The sequence below is a fragment of the Maylandia zebra genome, linkage group LG8 (assembly GCF_041146795.1).
Source record: "Maylandia zebra isolate NMK-2024a linkage group LG8, Mzebra_GT3a, whole genome shotgun sequence".
In the NCBI taxonomy this organism is placed as follows: Eukaryota; Metazoa; Chordata; class Actinopteri; order Cichliformes; family Cichlidae; genus Maylandia; species Maylandia zebra.
In genome coordinates, this window is record NC_135174.1 from 13,550,684 (window position 1) to 13,574,538 (window position 23,855).

The following is a 23,855-nucleotide window of genomic DNA, read 5'->3' on the forward strand; positions in this document are numbered from 1 at the left end:
GTGTGGAATCCAGCATCATTATCCCAAAGTGTTGCCAGCTGGAAGTGCTTGGGAGTTCCCATTTGAACTCTATGTGTGTTCTGAAGATGTAGAACGACTGAAAGAGTCAAAACTCTATAATGAAAGCTCATGTTCTGGTTTTCATTCCACCCTGATATTCATGAGCAGCAGAATCTGGCACTGTCTTGCTGATTAGCTAATAAATTGTACAGCTACAACAATGCCACCCAAGGCTACAGAGATGCTTTCTCAATTATTTGTAATGCAGTGAGCTGGAAGTGGATGATGGTAAGGGTTGAAGTCAAGCATATGATGGTAAATAATGGGCTAATAAAGCTCCAATCGATTCCAGGAAAACTTTAGGTGTTCTAGTATTTCCTCCAGTGCAAGCTTTTCAATATATGCTTATAAAATGGAAAGAATTGTTGCAATTTCTGCAAAACACGAAGACACTAAATCAGGATAATTGGAAATTTATTGTGTTTTATGACCTGTGTGGTATCAGGCAACCAGTGTTGGTGTTGGTATCACATCAATATCAGCGCGATAGGATCAATCCTTTGTTTTTATCTTCTAAGTTTAGTATGTAGGCCACGGAATTGCGACTTAGCTTCAAAAGTGAAAATCACAGTGATTTTGTGGTCGTTAAAATGTGTTCAGAATCTGAATACATATTAATCATCATCCCTGATGACATGCTGCTCTCCCAGCCTGAGCCACATTAGATTAGAAGTATAAGTACAGGCTACGCTGGCACGGTTTTTATGGGATCATCTCAAAACTTCCATTACTGCACACAACTAGACCTCATAAATAATTTAATGCCTTTTCCACTTTTAATTAGCTAATTTTAGCTGATATGCATGCTATATTGCGGAGTTTTCCATGCAAACCAGTCTGAATGACAACTTACTGCAATATTAAACTGAGAATAGGTTATTTTATGTATTTGTTCGTCCTTAATCATTGAGTCAGTAATCTGATTATTGCAATCCCATGCAATCCATGGCAAATATGGTCAAGTTAACAACCCCAAAAAATAAACACTTCAGTACAGCTATGTGAACATGACAGTAATACAGACCTCAAGCTTGTAAAACAGTAAAAGGTCAGCTTCTTAACTGCTTATCACAGATAACCACAGTGTGGTCATACAGCTTTACAAGCTTATTATACTGCACACATGTTATTGGAAGAGATAGCTCCTCATTTCCCCACTAGATGACAGTGTTGATCTAGCTTAGCGTGTTTCTCTGAAGCTAAAATAGGTGACCACTGACCAAGGCCTAATCCATACTGTCAAAAACAGTGGAGATTAACAGCAGGCCTGCACAGAAAAGCTGCCAGACTGATCCCAGGTGTGCTGTAGCTCCTGGGATAAAAAGCTTCTACCCGAGGATTTCAGGCCCACCTGTAGCTCTCTGTCATCAATTTACCACCCTGCAGGTATAAAGCCTGAAAAAAAAAAGTCATTTGTGGTGTAAATGAAAGCATATATTTGAATCAGACCCTAAAATGTGTGATTTTTGACTGGCTTCAGACCAGCAGATACTTTATATTCATATTTTCTAAATCAATCATCTTAAATTAAATCCTTATTGAGTGTGTCATTGATTTTTCCTGCACGGCTCAAGTCTCAAGTGTCTATGGAGAAACATTATTCTTTGTAGGGCTCAGCGGTCAGCTTTCCGTAGTCATTTCCGTTCACAAAAGAGGTATTTACCTTCAATATGGTTTGCATAAGCTTTAAGGAGGCTCAGGGTGGGTCAGTAATTACAATGCAATTTAAAACCAGCCCTCCCATTACCAAAACGATGCTTCTTCTCATCAGTTGAGAAATATTAAAGTGCATAATGGGTGGCATGAATTTTACAAGGAAATCTTTAAAATAGGAAAACAAGAGATGCTTTTTTTTTTTAAAGCATCTTAATGTTTTGTTGTTTTGTAAAATCACTGCAAACAGTAAGATGTTGTTTCATTTGACTCAGGGAGAGACTCATTTCTCTCAAGTGAAACATACTACACAATTGTCCAGCCAATTACTAGAGTATTACATTGTCCCGTTCTTTGTGGGCTCATTCAGTGTAACTCGAACCATTCCTAAATGCCACTAAATGCTCTCTGATTCAAACAAGTTCGTAGCGGTGTTCCCATGGGGTCAGCCCTTGTGCACTTTGTGCTGAAAAGCATCCTATTTGCCTCTCCCTTTACATTCAGATCCTATTGAAAAGTGCATGCAGACAGACTCGCACGCATGCACACACGCACACACACACACACACACACACACACAGCCTCCCTCTTTGAGTCTAAACCACTATAGCCATATATGTCCATTCCCTAATTGGTGGTTCTTCTTTCAAAGGAGTGATTATGTGTGTATGTGTTTAGTGGCGTCCTCTCTTTGCAAGGCGTCTCGATTCAGTCCATCTCCAACGCCAGAGGGGACAAAAGAGGCACCCGTTCCTCCTCTCGGGGCAAGGGGCCATTGACACCAATAAATCCCCCCTTCCACTTCCTCCCTGGTGTGTTGGGGTTATGTCAGGAATGTCCCAGGTCCTATTGTCCCCTCGTGCTCTGTTTTTGGTAACCCATCACCAGGCATTCTCTGCTGTTCACAGTGCCACCTCCCTCCCCCTGAGAGACCAACAACACACATGCATGTCCACACCCTTCGGGCTTCTGTGTCCCTTGGTCCCTAACCCTGAATAGACCACCTCAGCTGAATACGACAGACAGACAGACAGACAGGCGTCAGGACATCAGATTCGGCGGGCCGAGTCTTGCATAGTTGCCCAGTGGGGGAAAAAAGAGCCAGTTATTTATTTTCACCTGTTTGGTTGCCTCAAGCTCTTTGTCTAATGGAAGGACGAAGATAAAACAATGGCCTAAGTGTTTTAAAATCCACAGTTAATACCTGTTCTGTACACAACCCCCTTCCCTCATTGTATGGTGACTGCTGAGGACTCATTAATTTTATATTAATAGATCATAACTGAACAGACAAATTTAGGCTTCTAGATTCAAGATCATTTAATTGTCTGCTTATGTAGGGCCCCATACTGCTACACAATAAAAGATCCAAAACCACAAAAAGAAAAGAGAAGTAATTTAGTCATTAAACAAAGCTGGAGGATGACTTCAGACATCTTACAGCCTCAGGAGAGAAACTGCCCCATGATCTGGTGATATGTTGGTGGATCGTTCTTTATAACGTGCCAGACAGGAGCTGTAGATGAGTTGGGTATTGCCATTTAGATGGTTTAATCGCCCACTGGAGAGGGCTGCATATACCAGTTTGTTTCCAGTCAATAAGTAACTTGAAAGCAAAGTACCATCGTTTTTTTGACTTTCAGGAAACTAAGGTGACACAGAAACAACATTAAAAGACACACATACACATGTCTGAACATGTCTAATTATCAGGGTTACTGTGTTCAGTGCACAGCATTAAAGAGCATTTTTGTAACCGCTTATGGGTTAACTATTATTAAGGGATGAATCTTGTGGTTGTGTTTTAATATAATACATAACACCAGCCATCCCAGTAATAACACTGCAGTTGTCTTATTAAATAAAATACCGCACACGGCGGGGTGGCTCCAGTACAGTGGGCTCACTGCAAAAAGGTGAATGGCTGTTTGTTTTTTCTGAGTTAGCCCTGTGATGAACCATTCAGGGGGCGCCCCGCCTGTCCTCCAGTGTCCGGGTGGTTAAGAAAATGAATGAACTGATGCCTTACTGTATGATTACCCCCGGTCTCCTCTTGTTATAACTCTTGTTGCAACTTGTTTACCTTTTAAGTCCATGAATGTGCTCATTCATTATTATTGATAGCTTCTCCATCTCTTAACCAGGAAGGAGTCGTCTCAAATCCATCTTGTCTGCATAATCTGCTTATCCAGGTAAACTTCATCCACTCTCTGCCTCACAAACTTGCTCACACGGTGCTTCGGACACATTCATTAATCTTTCGCGTTCCCGCAAAACCACGCACAATCCTTCAAAACACCACGAGGCCGTTCATTCCAAGAACCCCATGCATTCGTTCAGCCTGTCACAGTACGCTCCCCTCAGATGCTTGTTTTTCCCTTTTTTTCATTCATTCCAATCACACAGGAGGTAATATCGCATGCTGCTGCTGCTGCTTAATCGTGTCACCTGCCTGCATTCGAGCTTGCACCACTGCCAAACCCCAAATACCAGAGGTTTGATTTGTTGTTTGGTGGTGGTGGTGGCGGCGGCGGTGTAGGGGGGTGTTGTATGTTTTCTGTGTGAGTCTGAGACTATGTGTGTGTGTGTCTGTTTAGGAGTTCGAAGGAGTAGGTGGGTTGTACACATGTTACGAAGTGAGGCGCCATTGCGGCCTAAAAAACTATTAGGCTCTGTAAATACACACTGTGGCAAAAGTAAACATTCTCAGCATGCCATCTAGGCGCACAGAGGGGTACTGGGAGACAGCCGCCGGACAGGCTGTGAGGGGGAGGTGTGTATGTGTGTGTGCGTGTTTGTGTTAGCGAAGAGAGTAAAGCAGCAATCAGGGAGCAGAGCGGAGATGGAAAATATAGATTTTAATTGGGGGAAAATTCAAGTGTGTGTTTGTTTTCATGTTATTGGTATCGCGATTGGGCTGAGTGGTCAGGTAAACAATTTAAAGATAGTTTACCTGCGTGTGTTGCTACGATGACCAGAAACCGTTTATGTATGAGGACACTGGAGTGTTTGTGTGTGCTGGTGATGAGTGATAGAAAAGTGTGTGTTGTGTATATATGTGAGCTTTTTATTCCTTGTTGTTCTCCCCTGAGTGGTGTGTGGGAAGAGAAAAAAAAAATGAAATAAAGGCAAATTAACTGAGTTTTTTTAATGAATAAGAATGTATACACTGATGCAAAGGGACTATTTTCTGAATTTGAGACCTTTATTGGCGACAAGTAACCATGGAAACAGAGCTTAGAATATGCACTATTCCCAGCCCTGAGAACGCCACACCACCCATAGCTCTATTTTTAGGCCTTACTTTGAGCTTAAAATATCTGTTACATCTAACAAGAGTTAAACTGAGTAATCAGCAAGCGTGACTACAGAAATGTGACTCTGACACTGATTAAAATGGTAGCAGCGAGAAAGCATATAGAATGACCAGGATCTCACTGCATGTGTTTGCCTGCGGTGCATTTAAGGATACAAATCACATAAAATAGACACAAGTTCTCTTATAGTCTTCACATTACTCACATGCACAGATTAGAAATGGAAACTAATAGTAATATGTGATTAATAGGAGCAGTTGGGTTCAGGGAGAGTACAGAAAGCAGAGGTTATATGGAAAGATTAGTCCAGCTAAACCACAACAGAAATACAACTTCATTAAAAAGTGAGGGGAACTGAGCAGAAGTGTTTACAGTTAGTTAAATTAAGAGATAAATGCTAATGTTACAGTAAATGTTATGCTGCAGTCACACAAGGAAAACAATGGTTGGAGACCAGAACATGACCAAAATTATTGCAATCAACTTTAACTTCTGCTCTTGTTTCTTTTGAAATGTTTGCTTTGAAGATGGGGAGCAAGTTTCCAACCACTATTTATCTGTTGCTGTCTTCTTCTTCAGTCTGCTATCATTTCACTTTCCAATGGGGGTCAAGCTGGCAATTACCGCTCCAATTGCTGTTTATAATATTTAACTGTTTCTGTCTACATGCACAGAAATCCAGATTAATTACTTACATCCAGAGTCCAGCCAGAATCACATAGATTTGAAACGGAAATTCAGAAACTCCTCCACAAATACTGACATACATGCTGCAGGATGCCAATTTTTAACTAGAAAAAAAAGACATAAGCGCTCAGTAACCATGCTTTTAAATAAGAAACATAACCAGAATAGCACCACTTTTCAACCAGTTGAGTAGAGTCCCCCATATTAAAGGGACAGGCTGCAGATAAGTTCCACTCACTGACTCATGCAGGTTGATTGCAACCTCTTTGCATTTATAAATTAGACGGCAATTATTTTCAAACACTCACCAATCTGTCTGAGAATGATTGCAGCCAGTCGGAGTCAGACGACAACTGTTTGGAGACAGGTTGCCTCCCATCACATGAGCGCTGTAATCACCTTGCAGTCGACAGTCGACGGCCAGAGGTTAAGGGTGCTGCACGCTCAACCCCTGGGCAACCATTTAGTTGTTGCATCATAGTACAATAATCTCCAAAAGCAAACAAACAATAAAAAATACAAAAATTCAATGCAAACACAGCGCAACCGTTGATTTTTTTCCCTGTTCTCAAGGAGGTCACTGTCCTATTTTGACTCTAGTGACTGAGCCATTAGTTAAACACTAGATATATCTATGAATAAGCAGGAAGTTATTAACTGAAGGTGTGCTAATCAGCAGAAATTAGAAATAAACACATAAAATTAGAGAAATGCATGGATTGTCTAAACATTTGAAAAACTAGTTGAACACTTTGAATAAATAGAGAGGAATATTTGGTAGAGGTTTAGCTGACACTGTTGGCCAGAGCTCGTGAGAGTTGTCACTAAGCATAATGAATAGATGTTCCATTGATCAGTAATATAAGTAAATGAATGAATGATTGGCATAATAAGGAAACAGTATGAATAAACAGTTGATAAAGTTCACTAACCCTGGGTGAGCTGAATGCCATCACTAGGAGTGAAAGGTAAGCTGGAAGAAGTGTAGATACAACTGGAGCTTAGTTCAAGTAAGCGTGGTAAGTGGTACTGATGAGGGGCTTCTTGAGTCTATCTGACGTGCCTGTGAGGTATGTTAGATGAAAAAGTCTGGGAGCCACTGCTGTAAGAGGATGGTTTTTAACAAAAGAAGGCATTTGCACTCTTCTGATTTGAAGCTATGCAGTTGAACCTCACATCCAGACCAAAACTAGCAGCAATCCAGTTTTCAGAGTCTGCAGACCTGTATTAATGAATGCATTCATGACTCTTAGTAGCACTGTGCTCATCTCCCAGCTTTCTGCTTAATTACCATAAGCACCACTTGCTGGCAATGGCTGGAGTTTGATTACAAACACCTGTTATTTGACTACAGTCACCTGTTGTTTGTCTGCAAAGATGGGCCACTGTGTTGATGCAATGGCATGTTATGAATTCTATGCCCACTGCTACTGACTCCAGGTCAGGTTTTGCGAGCTCTCGCGGCGATGGATGCCTGGCATCATAAAAGCTGGATCAGCCCGGCAGAGGTTTGCTGAGAGGCATCTGTGAGTTCCTTGAAGACTTCCCATCTTAAACTGGCAGCACATATGAAAACACAGACATCCATTTCAGGAATTTGAGAGAAACGGGGACCTGGAAAACCCACTGTCACAGTAGCTTCTGCTCTTCTCTCTCACACACGCTCTGCAGGCACACTTACCAGACAGAACTCGTGTACAACATGAACAAATGCTTGACACCTATACACACACATACCATCACACACCGCAAGCCATGGATGATGGTGTGATGGAATTCTGGGTATCATCTGCGGTGAAAGTGTGTGTGTGTGTGTGTGTGTGTGTGTGTGTGTGTGTGTGTGTGTGTGTGTGTGTGTGTGTGTGTGCCCTCCCTCCTCCCAGTGCTCAATCTAATACCCTGTCATCATCAATAACCTCACCAGTGCTGACTCACTGGCTTTTACAACTATGAGGTTTGGGCCTTACTCACAGCCACAGACCCTCGTCTCCATCTCTGTCTGTCTGTCAGCCCACTGCACACACACACACACACACACACACACACACACACACACACACACACACACACACACACACACACACACACACACACTGGAGTTGTGCATGTGCCTGTGGAAGATTTTATGCATACATGCAATCAGCATGCACGCTCACTTGCACACATATTCTTCTAAAAAGATGTGTCCACACAGGTAAGGATGTGTCACTTCAAACCCTTTGCCACCCACCCACACACACAGTCACTCCCAATCTGACCACAATCCATCAGAATAATTGACTATCATCAGGCAGACACAGACTCATCATCTTTACCACTAAGCATGTCACCCCCTCCTCCCACCTACTCCCCCATCATCCCCATCCTAATTGCCTCCAGGCTTTCATTTAATTTTCTTTACAGCCAGCAAATATGGGAGTTCTTTTACATTCACGTGAGGCTGTAGATATGTACGGAGTGTGCACATATCTACCAAACCATATTTATTATTGTAGCTCACTTCGCAGGAGGTCGGTGCTGACGAATGTGGAGACGGGCGCTGTCAGACGATGATGATGCTGAGCATCTGATGGGGTGAGGCCACACGAGTCTTGACATTTTTAAGGACAATGTGATGATGAGTGTGTTGATGGGAAGGGTTTTTCTTTTTTCTGATTTCCTCCAGCATAAGATGTCAGTCAAAAGTCTGTTCATAGCCAATAAAAGGGTTATAAATTTACAAACCCAATTTCATGATGAAATTTTCTGATTTATTGATTTTAAAAACAAAATGGACACATTTGATCAGGGCATGTAAAGCCGTTTGTAGTCCAGCTCGTAGTTTGGGGGGAGAAGTAAAGACAGCACAGTTACCCATTTTAGGACTGTTTCCTCCCTTGGGTGTAAGAAAAAGAACACAAGTCCACTTTTAACATACGGCTGCATCAGACGCTTCTATATTAACTCTGTATTGAAAAGGTTTCTATTTGTAGAATGGGATAAAGTTAGTGGATGTGGACTGGATTTGACACTTCAGGCGGACAGATTGAGCGAGGAGATATGTGAGCTTATCTAATTAAATGACAACTTCAGGACAGTTATCAGTTATCAAACTGAACATTTCTGTTCAGTTTAAATCTCCAAACAAAGTCGTAAACCTGCCACTGAAGAAGAGTGCAGAAATCTGGCGGTTGTGATCATGGTCAGAGTGCCAAAATGTGCGTAATTGCAATTGAATGTTGTTGTTTCTTGTCAATGAAGCACTTTCTTGACATTTTAAGCACCCAATCCCCCCTGGAATCCCCACAAAGGCCACATGGAGCTCCCCGGACCCCACTTTGAGAACCAGTGATCTGACTAGCTGGCAAGGTCTGTTTCTAAAAGGTGCGCACCTAACTGGCTGGAGCCAGGGCGGCGTATTGCCTTTCACACGCTTCTAAAATACTCTCCGGGCAGAGCCTGAAAGGGTTACTGTTTCCCAAAGTGCCTCATTCTGCGCAGTCGAGAGGGGGCGGCTGAGTGGCGCCGTCGAGTCAGAGACGCAGTTTCTAAAAACCCCGAGACATCATCAAGAAAGAAGCTGACAGTAAGGAAAGCAGCCCCTGCTCCCCTCCCCTCCCGCTCCTTCTCTTCCTCCTTCGCTGGCATGCTGCCGTTCTTCCCCTCTGCTTACCAAATCCCCCCCTAAGCGGTTCTGTCACAATAACCGGGCGGCAAGTGTCAAATGCGGCTCTGGCCGCAAGAAAACACACAAATGGCTTAAAGGCACACAAAATGCGCTCAGTGGAAACACTCCGCTTTCAGACGTTTAGTCATAGCTCTGTTGAACTCGTTGATTGTATTTAGACCAATAATATAAACACAATTTAGAAAACCCTACTTACAGAAAATTACTCAGCTCTTTGATTTCACGGGACTTCGTTGCCCCCCCTTCCCTCCCTGCGCGTCTCCAGCGCGTTTAATTGCCCATATCTCTTTAACTTGCAGACAGCATGCCCAGGCTCTCCAATTAATAGTCTGCTAACGTCAAAAACAGTTGACCATTGTTTTATGGGCTTTGTGTTCTCTCTCTCTTTCTTTCTCTCTCTCTCTCTCTCCCTCGCTCTCTCCAGGGCGGTCAGACTTGAATAGGCGCCTGTCTGCTCCAGTCCACCTCTATACAAATACCTCATTGGAACTTGTGTGGAGCTTCCAGAGTAAAAAACACAGAGAGACCCCAGACACTGGAGGCTTTGCGCGTCTGCTCTTGCGATTTCATCATCTGACACTGTTTGAAAAGTCTGAATCATATTTTAGCCATTATGTTAACACCTCGAAGCGCATGAGCGAGTTGGAGATGAATGCGTGTGCGTGGCCTCTCCCCCTCGCTCTCCCTCTCTCTCGCGCGCTCTCCGGTTGAGACAAATGAATGCCAGGTCTGTGGAGGCGCTTGAGGTATGCGTTGCGCATTAAGCAGCGTAGTAAATCAGCCTTTTCTAAAATCGCTGTGACGGCGTGGAGCGTCAGACAGTCCACACAAAGTCACCGAAACTTTATAGTAGTTTGTAACTCCACTCCACTTCGGAGCCCAGCCGTCTACACTGTAAAAAAATATGTCATTTGCAAAAGTCTTTTCACCCTTTATTATTTTAATAAAGCGAGGTACGGTTTCAGGGGTTTCCGGTTGAAAAACACACGAATATTGCAAGAATACTTCAGCGTCATCGCTCTGATATGTGAAATCTCTTCAGTCACCCCGAATGGAAACCAGTGAAACGTATCTCTGTGGCAAGGAAAGATTTTTACAGCTTAATGAGACATTTTTAGATAGCTTTTTGTTTTTACAGTGTACACGCCCCTTTGGATATACACAGTGGTGTAAGCATGGGTTGACACTAACACATGTTGAAAAGATGGACTTTATTGCTAAAACGTGTAACCATAACATGTACACTGATATGTTGGGTTTTTTGTATTTATTTATTTATTTTTTTGTCATTTTTAGAAATATTCAAGTAGACATCTCCCATATTTTTTTATTCTGGTATACTCTGCTATTCTCTGTCCTTATGCTCTATACTCACAAATCGTTAAAATAATAAATAAAACGTACAGATTTGTTTATTCCTACAATACTATGTATTCCAAAAAAAAAAGCTGAGTTCACGCCTTTATATATATCTTTAACCTCAACTTTTCTTCTTCTTTTTTTACAATTTAATTATTATTGATATTAATATACAAAAACTCTAGGCAGCATCGCAGTGAAATAACAGTCAGCATCAATGTTCAGTTGAAGAAGAAGAAGAAAAAGGTCACCTCTTGGAGAAGTGTAGCATATGCAATCCATTTTCAATGTCTCTTAAAAATATCAACAAAACAAAATGCTCCTTCCTCACGAAGTGCTCGTGTTCCCCTCCGAAAAAAAATGTCAGGGTTGAGAATAAAATATGGTCCTGGTTCAATTAGAAAAAATAGCTGCATTTTTCTTAAATATGTACAATGTTGGTATTTCACTTAAAATGCTATATAAAAAAATAGATTTGCTATGGTGCCCACCTCTGTAGAGAGTTAACAGTGCAATAGAAACCGTATTTCCAGTCCACTCCCCCGTCGACCACCACCACCGCCGCCACCACCACCACTACTACTACTTCCTTCCTTAGAGAGAATCAGCACGAACACTTGCACTCTGAGATGATTGGGTATTGCACCTGTATCCACGTACAGTATTTCTGTTTTAGAAAGCCTTGACAATACCACCGGAGGAAAACCTTGGTGATTGACTTGACGGGTTTGCAAGACATCCCCTCGGGGAAGGAGCACGAGCGCTCAGAGAAACAGTTTCCCTCTTTCATGTAACGTGGCCAGAACCTCACACCCAAATCTTTCCAGGTGTACACAACCGGGCAGTGCGTATAGGTCCACAGCCACTGCAGGAATTTCCTACGGGCTTTCTTGCCCACTTTTAGCCGCTTTCCATAGGGGGTCTCTGTGAGGTCCAGCTTTTTAATATCGTTGGGCATGGGCCCCTGCAGCTTCACCTGGTTATCTGGCGCGGAGAAGTTCACCAGCATGGGGGGGCTGATGGACATGAAATTGGGGTCAAAGTTACTGCCGAGTCTTTTCCGCAGAGTCCTCTCGACCAAGTCCTGCTCCCGGGGGTCGTACTCCGGGTCCGGGTCCTCCTTCAGGTCGGGCACGGGGAGGTGATCGCTGGGCGAAGGGCGGAAGTGATCGCTGGGCGAAGGGCGGAGGCGAAGGTAATGCTGGGAAACTCCGAGGTGAACGCAAACCAGCGCGTAAACGAACAGCGTTTGAGAGAAGCCCATAATTCCTCTTGTTCAACGCACGGGCTCTTCTCGCGTGAATAATACTCAGTTCTTTTCCCGGTTACTGTGTTCTGTGGAGTCACCAGCCCGGGGCTTCATAAATAGTAGAAGTTCAGTCACCAGCAAGGCGATACTTTTAATAGACCACGTCGGGTTTGAATGACATGGAGCGGAGTGCTTTGCTTTTTAGGGCTCCTTCAACTTTGCAATTTACCCGCTGATGCAAATGTGCAGCATGGAAGCGGGCTACCCCGCTCTCTGCAGAAAGAGTTGAGTCAAAAAAAAAGAAAAGAAAAAAGGGAAAACTCGAGCGCCTATTCACGCTCTCTCCTGCTTCACCCCGCTCCTCAGATTCACTTCGGGTTTCTCTCGGTTGTCATGGTTACCCCGAGGACTCGAAGCCACGACGAAACTGTCTGCACTGGATGACAGCGGCCGAGGCGAGAGCTGCATGGACTGAAGTGTTTTCTGAAAGGGACAGAATAGATCCGGAGCTCCCGGGAGAGAAGGGCGCACAAAAGAGCACTTCACCAAGTTTTAAATGTCACGCGCCCGGCAGCGATTGCCAGCCTTGGCCAATGTTATTTTTACGCACGGCTTTTAGAAACGTGGCTTCTCTTAACGTCGCCTGGCGCTCTCAGGTTTGACAAGGTCCCAGAGCGCACAGTCCACGGACCGAGGAGAGGGGGGCGGGGAGTGGGGTAGTCTCTGCAGCCAGTCTCCTGCGGTATTCCAGCCCGTCGATGCGCACTTTCCCTGAAAATGACAGAAAACTTGGAGGAGCCGTGTGGCACAATCTCAGTTTTTTTTTCAGGACGCAACAGCCGCTTATCTTCCCAGAGGATGTTCCAAATCGCAGAGCAGCTCGGTTTTACATGTAAAAGTCTCGCTTGTAATATTCCCACAGAACTCTGGCTTTTGCGTGTAAGTAGTAGAAGTAGAAGAAGAACGATGAAAACACAGCTTTCCAGCGAAATGCAGCCTCACTGCACGTGAAATGCAAACTGCGTAAAGACAGAAAACGTGGTTGGGTCAGAGATCCTCTCAGTGTGGCATCGCTGAATCTTCACAACACCAGCAACAAAATAAAAAATAATAATAAATACATTCAAATAATATTAATTTCAAAAAGAAAAAATCTTCTAATCGCAATGTCGGTGCATGACGAGAGAGTCCATAATCTGCTTTTTTGTTCCCCGGTCTATGAAAGCGGTCAATTCCTTAGGGAGCCTCTCTCCTCCTTTGATAACTGGGTACAGCAGCTACTAAGTCGCTCCTACTTCAGGAGTGTGAGAGACTTGGCGCTGGAGCATTTCTTTGCTTAGGCACACTGTGTGTGAGTGTGTCTGTAGCGAGTGGTGCTCAGTCCCAAGTTAAATATCCCCCTCCGACGGTACAAAGTGTCAGAGGGGCCTGCCCACCCTGGCCACTTTCACTATGATTGACAGCCCCCCCCCCCCCCCCCCCCCCCCAACCCTCCCCTCACAACGTGGAAAATATCAGCCACAATGAGGATCAACTGGGTCCTAAAGCACCAGCCTTTTTTTAATCGCATTTAAGAGCAATATTCCCAGACACACAGGATAATACAAGATATTTTTTTAACCCCTCTCTCTTTCTTACACACTGTAAGTATAACAGCAGCTGCTTCTCCTGCGGTTTTCATCAGCAGAGTGTCTCTGATGCACTAATAGGTTCAATGCGCTGTCAATACTCGGCTGAAGTGTAAAAGAGTTTCGTGAACTTTACCATGAAAATGATGGGAAACGTTTGGTAGCTTGTCTGCGGAAAAGGGGCATCACATTCCACCTTTGTTCATCGGGATTTGGGTCTACACAGGAATTGGCCCGTTGAACTCGGGGGTCACAAAATAGGCGCATAATTAAGGGGCTATAAATGGCCGTGGATAACTAAGCGGTACCTTTCCCATGCTAAGCAGTCATTAGGGGAAAATCAACAGAACGTTTTTTTCTTCTTACTATTAAACTATGTTTATTTTCCCATAATCCAAATTAGAACTTACACAAACAAGTGAAATTTATTGATAGTCAAATCGCTTAAACATGTTCGGTAGACGCACTAAACTGATTCAGGAGTCGATCTCCATTCCAATGAACATTTAAACATTTTCAAAACTTTAATAGACTTTAAAAAAAAAAAGAAAATGTAAACATGCTTTGAAATTAAACTTTGCATCAAAAGCTGGTCAAACTCCATCAGCACGCGCTTGCTCTGAATTTAAACCTGACTCTTGGTTTCATTTACCTACGCAGTCTGGATGGGCTGTGATTGTGCTTGTCTTTTGTAGTAGTCACTAGAGGGCGGTGAACTAGCATGGTGAGGACATGAAGCCAGGGGCTCCCCAGACTCGCCCTCACAGTTTGACTACTCATGTTTGAGTCCATGGGGAAAGAATGTTCACTCGTAGTTAGGGTGCAGCTCAAGTGAAATTGCTCAGCAGCTCTGTAATCAAACTTCTAAAAGACTCCACTGAGGGCAAATGAAGTAGTTAACTGGAATCATACTCACTAAGAGTATAATATAAAAAATTCCACAGTTGTGAGATGGAATCATTTTTATCACAAGAAGTGCTGTAATTTCAGTGTCTTGCACAGTTCTTCAACTTCATTATCCAGGTCTAACCAGATGGAAAAAGTTGCCAGCAGTCTTTGGCATCCTGTGAGTAAATTCCCTCTGACCCCCTCCTAACATCTATCCAGACACACAGAGTCATAATCTGGTTAATGATTAGGGTGCCGGTGTAGACAGAACTCAGTGGGCTGCAGGGACAGTGAGGCTGAGCCGGCTACTGTAGTACCGGCTATTCCCATTGTCTTCCTCCACAGCTCTTGGTGTGCTGGACTGAGAGAGAAACCCCATGCCGGGAGAAACACTTCCTGAGTCCCACGCCCAAATACTCTAGAAACCCAGCAATGAGTCAACCCCCATTTACTGGCTAATTACTGGAGATAAAGACAGGGAAAGAAGAGAGGAGGGGACCGGTGGACACAGTGGGGAAGGGTCGAGGTGATGCTGAGCATGTGTGGTGGTGGTGAGTGGGGGAGATGGCAGAGGGGTGATGGTGATGAAGAAGATGGATTCACCAATGGGGTAAGGGTGGGGGTGAGAGGGTAGTTTTAGTGCTGGATGACAGTTTGCTGTGGAATGGCTAATTAAATAACGGCATTAAAGGACCCCGGCTCGCTTTAACGAAGCCCGTCAACCTCTGAGGAGCGGGTCAAACTATGGAGGAGAGAGCGGGGAGGGGGTCTGGTGCTGAAAATTGGCCTTGTATAACAAGGGGACTTAGTCCTTTGGTTGTGCAGTGATTGTTCACGCTCCCTTAGGCCTCAATAGGGCGCATGTGAAGGGGTGCTGGGGCAGCGGGGGTGCCCTAAGGCATAGATTTGACTCCCTTCTCCTTTTTCTGCTATGAATGCTATACAGACATACACTCCCACACATAGCTCACCACAAACACTTACACACACTAACACACCTACAGCTCCATACAAAGGCCTTTACCCAAAGTCCAGACAGGAGCTTATGCACTGCAGGGGCACAGCAAGGGGCAGCCCAGGCCAGACTGGCCGACTGTGCCCACTGAGGACTGGTAGAATGGCACAGATGGGTGGATGGAGATGGACAGATTGGAGAGGAGAGAGAGGGGGGAGACTAAACATAAGAAACTCACAAACTAAGACGACAAAATATTACCTGTCAGAAGATTAGTTAAGGAAAGTCATGGAATTTGGCAAGCTGCTGTGGCTATCTGTGGCTTGAGTGGCAGAGATAGAACAAATCCCAGAGGCCACACCCCATCAAATAAAAAGATATGCCCGGTGAACGTCTCATAATTCATTTTGTGTTGTGGCATCTACAGCAGAACACTCTCTGATGGGACTTTGGCAGTCTGACAGATTTCAGAACCAACCAGAGCCTGAACATTTTGTTTTTTTGAGCTGTCAAATCAGTAGAAGCATTTATCAGTATTTCAGATAAATATTTGCAGAAACGTTGAGATTAGAACAACGTCTAATGTGTTGGAAAGTCATTTTAAAAGTGCTTGATGTGACATATTATGTCCTTAGACTTGCGAGACCTGCCTTGCAGCAGCATACACAGAAATGCTCACAATGCAAATACATAGCTTTCACCATTGCTTGTCAATATTGCATATCCCTTTATTCCCCACTGCCCTGTCATCTTCTCCAGGCTTACTCCCCTCTTCCTTCTCCCCCATATTCGACTCTGTCTCCGAGCTTTAACTGAAAGCAGATGGCTTGGGAAGCATGTCAAAAATCTGTCTCCCGTTAACACTACTTTTGAAGCCCCCCTCCCCACCTCCCTTCTGCTATATTTTTTTCCCTTTCCCCTAAAATTCATCATAAAGTTATTTTTGCAAAAATATCCAGTAAACAGCATCAAAGTGATATTTTTCCCCCTTTTCCTCTAAGAGAAGAAAAGAAAGCTGAACTAAGTGTAAGGCTTGTTATTGAAAGAGCGCCGCGCCACGCTGTTGTTCAGTCTGAAGTCAATCTGAGCAGGGCCCCGCATCCTTTGTGTCTATTACGGCATTCCAGTCGCGATGGAGAAAATGCTGCTCCACGCGTGATCAAAAGCTGTGATTAATGGTGATCATATTGTAGACAGCTCATTGGCTTTGTGATGTGACTGCGGGGCCCACTTTGAACTCTGAGACTGAAGAACTTGAGCTAAGCCAGGAAACTTTACTGTGGCACAAGCACTGTGAATATGAATGTTTTTCTTTAGGTTTTTGTACGTGTTCAGTCACTCATTACCGAAGCTGTTCAATACCTGAGTTTTCCTTTTTATGAAGATTTCATATGGCGGTGCACATGCAAAGGACGGGGCCTGAAAGCTGAAGTCACATTTCTGTCGTATTGACAGCTAATCCTAAAAAAACAATCCTATGATCGGAAAGTGAAATGAAATTGGAAAAATGAATCTTCTTTTACTTTGTTGAATGCAGTGTTCCTATTGAGGAAAAATTAAGCTCCAGCAATAACAAACACAATGCTGGTTTTCAGCTGTGATGTCACCCATTGGCTGGTGGAATCCCGCTTCTTTGGAAGAGACAAGGTTGCCGCTCACTAATGCAAAATACTAGAACAAGAATAGGCAAACTTAAATATTTTTACATTTGGTGACCAATTACAAGCAGCTGTTGTGACCAATTTGTCATGGATTAGTTGAGCGTGCAACACCCTCGACCTCTGAGCAACCATGTTCAATCTCAAGGTGATTGCACAGGTCGCCTGGTGGGAGGCAACCTGTCTTCTGACAGGCTGCAACCGCTCTGCTATCTGCGTACAGATAGCAAATTAACTCTGTCTTATTTCCATTCAATCCGATGTCATGGCACAGCATGTAATAGACACCGGCATGTCTATTACAAACATTATTAACATATTTACATTGACATACATATTAGCTGCCCAGCTTAATTGTTTCTGACAATTAAGGAACCTGGAATGTACGCCATACGTTTTTTGGATACTACCGACTTTTTTGCTTTAAATATATTATCTCCCCCTGCTGGTAATGCAACTTCTGCATGCATGTCCATTTCATATTCTGGAAATGCAAGCATGAAATGGACACGGTGGACCTGCATGTCTATTACACGTTTTGGTGTGATACCGAGTTTTTCCATTTTATTGCCATCTTTACACAAAACACCTCTGAAGACAGCAGCTGATCACAAGTTGATCAAAGACCTCAGAACCTTTACCAACCTCATAAATCAAGAGAGAATATTAGACTTCTGTGCAGTATTACATAGAGCAGTCGCCCCCTGCTGGGCCCGATAAAGAACTTAGCTTCCTTTTTTCTTACCAACATAGTAAATGGAGCCAACAGCCACATAATCACAGTCTGATAATAATGTCATTCGTTTTTAAAGTAGTCATAGACCAAAGTATTTGTGATTACAAGTCATAATGATTTGATCAAATGTCATGGTAACTTAAAAAAAACAGCTTATTATAAGAGAAAAAACACTGGACCTCAGTGTGGCATCTGTGTAATCTTTAAAGAACTTGCCAACATTTTTCACACGACCTGAAAACGTGTTTGTTTCGGCGCAACAATGAAAATAAGGAGATCGCCCAGTTGGGGCAGCTGTAGCTCAGCATCTACTAATCAGAAGGTTGGTGGTTCAACCTCTGCCTGCTCCAGTCTGCCTCCAGAACTCCTTGGGCAAGATACTAACCCCAAGTTGATCTCCAATGCATCCATTGGAGTATGAATATTTGTAAATGTTAGAGAGCACTTCTGCATAGAAATAGTGCTTTTATGAATGGGTGAATGAGGCATAAGGTCTTCTAAGCAACACGTTTCATGCTGCTAAAAAAAATTAAAAGCTAAGTTTCTATGAAGGACCTGTTCACAATAACTGAATATAGTGTTTTCACAGTTATGCTTTTTATTGAGTTTATAATTACTCATTATCATCATTATTCTGTTTTTATTAGCTTAGAGCAAACCCTTCAGATCTATATGGAGAAGGGTTACTATAGTTTGAATTCGGTGACCTCACATCTACATCAAATCCTACAAACTCCACCTCTGAGTTTTCACCATCCATGAAAAGTTTGAGTATTATTGCTACAGATGACTTTAAAAAAATACCTCTTTCAAGAAAGACTTTATTATTATAAAGTAGCTGCAGTTAAGCAGTGAATAAAAACATGTATTTAACTATTATGTGCTTGTTTCGGCGTTTGTAATGGCCTAGCTGGGTCACTTGGAAATAAGCATTGTTGGTTTCCGTAAGTCATTCCCATTTTTCTTCATGAATCGCTATTTTCCTGTAATGACGCCTGGCAGCTTTTAATTGGCTTTGGCGTGCCCTCACAAAATTCCAGGGTGATTACCCGTATTCACATCGTGTAAAATTGAAACAAAAAGAGGATCTCAACAGTTTGAAGCATCCCATGGTCTTCATCTATCCCTCTCCTTTTATATTTGATGCATCCCCTTTTGGAAAACCCCAAGAGTGCCCCCATCCTTCCTCTGTCATATCCTCCTCCTCTGGCTCTCCCACTGTCCCACCCTCCCTTCTTGCCTCCTCGGCCCCCCTCAGATCAGGGAGTGATGAGGGCGGAATTAAATTGATCGCCACCTTCCGGAAAACAACAGGAAAAAACAGCGCATTCCAAACGCCAGGAGGGCGTTCCCCCTGGTCTTCCCTATGGCAGGATGACATCATTGGCCGGCCGCCAACAGCCTGGAGAGAAGGAAAGGCTGAGAGAGAGAGAGTGCAAGACAGAGAGATGAATAAAGAAAGCGAGGGGAAAATAAGTAGGATATACGAAATGTCAAGACTCAATGGTGTGTCAAGTGGTGTGTGAATCGGATGCCATGGCAGAGATATGAGAGCCGCAACAGTGTAGTACAGCACAGTTTGTTTCGACACTTAAATAATGTATTTTCAATCTCTGTGAATGCTAAAGCTTTAATCTGTTATTCTAATCTCCTTTTCCATCAGTGAAATCGTTGTTGGCACACTCTATCGATCACCCCCTGGATGCTTGTTAACGGTCTCGATTTACATGAGAAGAGAAATGGAGAAGCAACTACAATGGAATAAAGACTTTAAATGAAAACAATTTGGGTATTTCAAATTCTGCTGTCCCACTTGAAAAGATTACATTTTGAAAAACAATTGTGTTTCAAAATGTGCCATTACCCCCTTTTTTTTTATCACTAACTAAAGAGTAATTTCATGTAACCACATGTCTTTCAGAAGCTCTGTCCAACTTAGGTAAACCCTGACCACAAGTAACTGGCAATTCGTTCATTCTCCCGACCACTAAGCCATTGTGTTGCCACAGGCCATCTTGTCGAAATGAAACAGTTTGCCCACAGCCACTGACCACAACAGATGTTCCCTTGCCCGACGCTCTCCGCAGCATGTGTGTTCTGTTGAGTCTAGAGCCAAGATACTTCCATGGACTGGCACTGGGTAACAAAAACAAAGGGAGGGAAATTCTACGATGGTGTCTCCACCAGTCTGTGACGGGCTTCAGAGTGAGGGCGTCCCATTGCACGGACGTGACGGAGCGCATCGGTGTCATGACCCGCTCTCTTTTGGGCAGTTCTCCGAGTGGTAGTGCTGGGATCCTGGTGCCCTTTGGTCCTCTAGTGTGCTTGTGGAACACGCAGGAAGGTACAAGGGTGACGGCCTGCCCAGATGCCAGGAGGACTGGGAAGGCTTTGGGAAATGTCTCGCTGGTGTGTGAGCGCGCAACACTTCTGCTTGGGGGGTTGCCCGCTTGGTTGGGAACTGGACGGAGAGGGATGGTGTCTGACAACAGCCCAAGTGTGCACTCAGTAAGCTCGTTTGTGCAAAAGATGTACCAAATGTTGACTCACACTGGTTTGCTAATCAGCAGCCACAAGCCCCTGGAGCCATGTGTAAACAGGAGCGTCTGCCCTTTTTCTGTCACCTTAGGGGGGAACAGAATTAGGCTTGAGAGAGGCAGGTAGGCATGAAAAGTGAGAGTAACGAAGTGCCAGAGTTATGAGATATTAAATTGGTGTGGTAGAAGAACAGCACATCAGTAAAATTCACTTCGACCTCATTAGAGCTAAAGCCGAAACACTCTTAATGTCTTAATCAAGGATTCAAGATCCACCCACCCACCTTTCACTGTAAATAAGAATCTTTTTCTAATTGACTGCCCGCTGAAATAAACATTAGTGAAGGAGTAGCTACAGACAGCAGATTCCCACAAAAATCATTTAAAAAACTGACGCAATGAAGCCGACTTTAGGTAGGAAAAACTTTCTATATCAACATGCTAGAACTGAAGTTAGTGTAAAAATGGTGTGAGATTCTTGTTCTTTAATTCTTCAACTCACACTTTTCTGGCTCAGTTAACCTTAAAACTAGTTTCACTATGAAAGAGGAATCAGAAGAAAAGATATCTCCCTCCATACACTGAGCAGGAGGCAGAAGCTGTTAAATGCATTTACACTCCAATAACTTTCACAAGTCAGAGGGACGTGAAGGGAAAGAGAAAGGGAGAAAAAGTAGATCCATAAAGAGCTATGGATACTATGGATCTGTGCTGGTGTCTGCTTGATAGCCAAACAGGACCGCAGTTGTGCCAATAACCTTGCTGACCTTACTTAAACTTGAATTTGGCCTGATGACAGGTCATGCTTGTTTAAGTCTACTCTTTATTACATGTCCAGATCAAGACACCCTTAAATTCAAAGTGCCACAGCAAACAGTGACTTCAACAATTTTGGCAAAGAAGAACGTCGTGGCATGTGCAGAGCGCTGATCTCAAACCCGTAAATATCTTTGGGATGAGTTGAAGGCCACATCAGTCTATTTTTTCCAGAGAATTAGATTCAAATGACTTCATACCTTGTAATTCATGTGCTAATATTCATTTGTATTACAGGAATTTAATATCGAAGTATAAAATATTATCGTAGAGGTCAATTCATTTTATATAGTAATGTTAAGACCCTATAATAATAGAAAGAAACCTCAACGTTCAGGCAATTGTCTATGATCATGCACTTGGAAACAGTGGGAAGTTCCCTTTTACAGGAAGTAGGAACCACATGGCCGTTTTCACACCTACTCAATTCAATTCAGTTTTATTTACACAGCACCAAATCACAACAACAGTCACATCAGGGAGCTTTATATTGTATAAACCCTACAATAATACAACAGAGAAAACCCCAAGAATCATACGACCCCTATGAGGAAGCGCTTTGGTGACAGTGGGAAGGAAGAACTCCCTTTTAACAGGAAGAAACCTCCAGCAAACCAGGCTCAGGGAGGGGCGGCCATCTGCTGCGACCGGTTGGAGAAGGAAGACAGGACAAAAGACATGCTGTGGAAGAGAGCCAGATATAATAATAATTAATGATTAAATGCAAAGAGGTGTATAAACACATTTTGAGTGAAAAAGGCTACAATGTGTTAGCAAAAGAGAAAGATGTCAGAGGAATGTGAAAGGAAAATTTACTCCGTTTACTGTGGTTTGAATCAATTGATGAGTTTGTAAACTTGTAGCCTTTCTCCATGATTTGGTTTCTTTTCACACAGAAAAAAATACAAGTGAACTCCAAGCAAACCAAAACCTGCCACTACAAACCACGTGAGAATGTTTAGTCTGCTCATTGGCCAGATGTGTGTGGGGTGAGAGTGACAAAGGTAAATACAGGAATAAGGTACTGGGTTCTGCACTACTGGAGAACACAGAGAATTAATTTCACGGCAAGTTGCTAGCCTGCACAGACCTTTGCACAATTTTGCACATAGTACCTTACTGCATCCCAGAATACAAACATACGTGGACGTTTTTTAGGGTTCACACCATACGTGAACCACTCTGTAGTTCATCACAAACAGGACCGAGACCAACTCATTTAAAGTGTATCTGTGCAGTTGTTTACTGGTCTGCACCCTAGTGTGATTACTGTGTTCACATCTGCACAAGTGAACCGCACTAGGGGGAGAAACAAACCAGGGTTCAAGTAAAACGGACTAAACACTGGGCCTGAGCGACCCAAGTACCATTCTTTAGTAGTCCTGTCCAGCATTTCCTTTAAAAAAAACAAAACGATTATAAGCTGTAGTTAAGTTTTACAAACTTTAGTTATAAACTAACTAAATTCCTTAACCTTAAAGTGGAACTATTTTATGTTTGCATGATTTGTACCTCAAAATAGTCCTTGCTTTTCATATACTAGGCCCTGCAGTTCATCCACTACTTGAAACAACCTACGTTTTTAAATTTGCAGTTGATATAACACACAGGTATCTGTCTAATGCTGCTTTTCTCAAGCTTCTTGCCAGTATAATTCTGAGACTGTTAAGGTGTTCGATGGAGGATGTAATTGTGAACGTAAAAGTGTAATGAGACAGAGAGAGAGCGAGACAGAATTCAGGAGCCGGGCACCTCTCAGCGTCTGTCTGTTAACAGCGTGTGCATCGTGAATGTGTGTGTATGTGTGAGTGTGCGTGCGTGCGTGCGTGGTGTAATTACAGCCAGGTCTCCGGCATGGAGCCCAGTAGAAGTATCGTCAGTCTGTCTGTGGCATGTGGTGGTGGTGCTGCTGACCTCTCCTTTCCTGTCTTCTCCTCTCCTCCTCGCTCACACAGGTGATAAGAGCAATGCTGCTTCTCTGTCCATGTATCAGAAATTAATTGTATTTATTTTTAATGAGCACTGACGGTTTTTATTTTTGTGGACTGCATGCTTATTGCTTGGAGCATGTTAGAAAGGCAAAGAAACCAGCAATCGGTCAGCTCCAGTCACTATTACCTGACACAGTGTCCATGGTGGTGTCACTGTCAGCCATTTCTAACTTGCTGCTCTCTTGGAGTCAGCCTACATTTCTACTTTAAGGGTTGCTTGAATAAAAGTCGGTTATTTAGATGTGAAAGTGAAGTCATGTTGGATAATTTGAAGGCGTCATCTGCAAATCATATGTGCTTCTACTGTTTGTTCCAACATTAGGCCGAGAGGTTTTAGTTTTTTGTTGGAAATTTGCGGAGCTGGTTTTACATGTATAGCACAGATTATAGACTGGAATAGAGGTGAATATCAGCTTTTTGTTTAATGTTTGGTCGGTTGACATTAATGTAAGGTTCTGGTTCTCAACCAGGCCTTGAAGTGAAGCTGAGATGGAGGTGCGTGCCGCACAGCTCTATTATTTTTGCGTGAGCGTACTGATAACAGCACCCAAAGAAGCGTGTCGGAGAGGCCGTCTGTAAATTGTGCGTGTCTTTGTTTGCGTGTACAGTCTGTGTGTTCCAGCAACCGCGTCAGTGACGAGGAATGTCACAAGA

The 23,855-nt window shown here is 43.3% G+C and overlaps 1 protein-coding gene across 1 annotated transcript; it reads right to left on the reverse strand.

Moving 5' to 3' along the window:
* Positions 1-10,576: 10,576 nt before the first annotated feature.
* nog2 (noggin 2) lies at positions 10,577-13,364 on the reverse strand. The gene has a single exon (XM_004571355.3). It carries the CDS (start codon positions 12,005-12,007, stop codon positions 11,348-11,350), a length of 660 nt encoding a protein of 219 aa, XP_004571412.1. The 5' UTR covers positions 12,008-13,364; the 3' UTR covers positions 10,577-11,347.
* Positions 13,365-23,855: the final 10,491 nt, after the last annotated feature.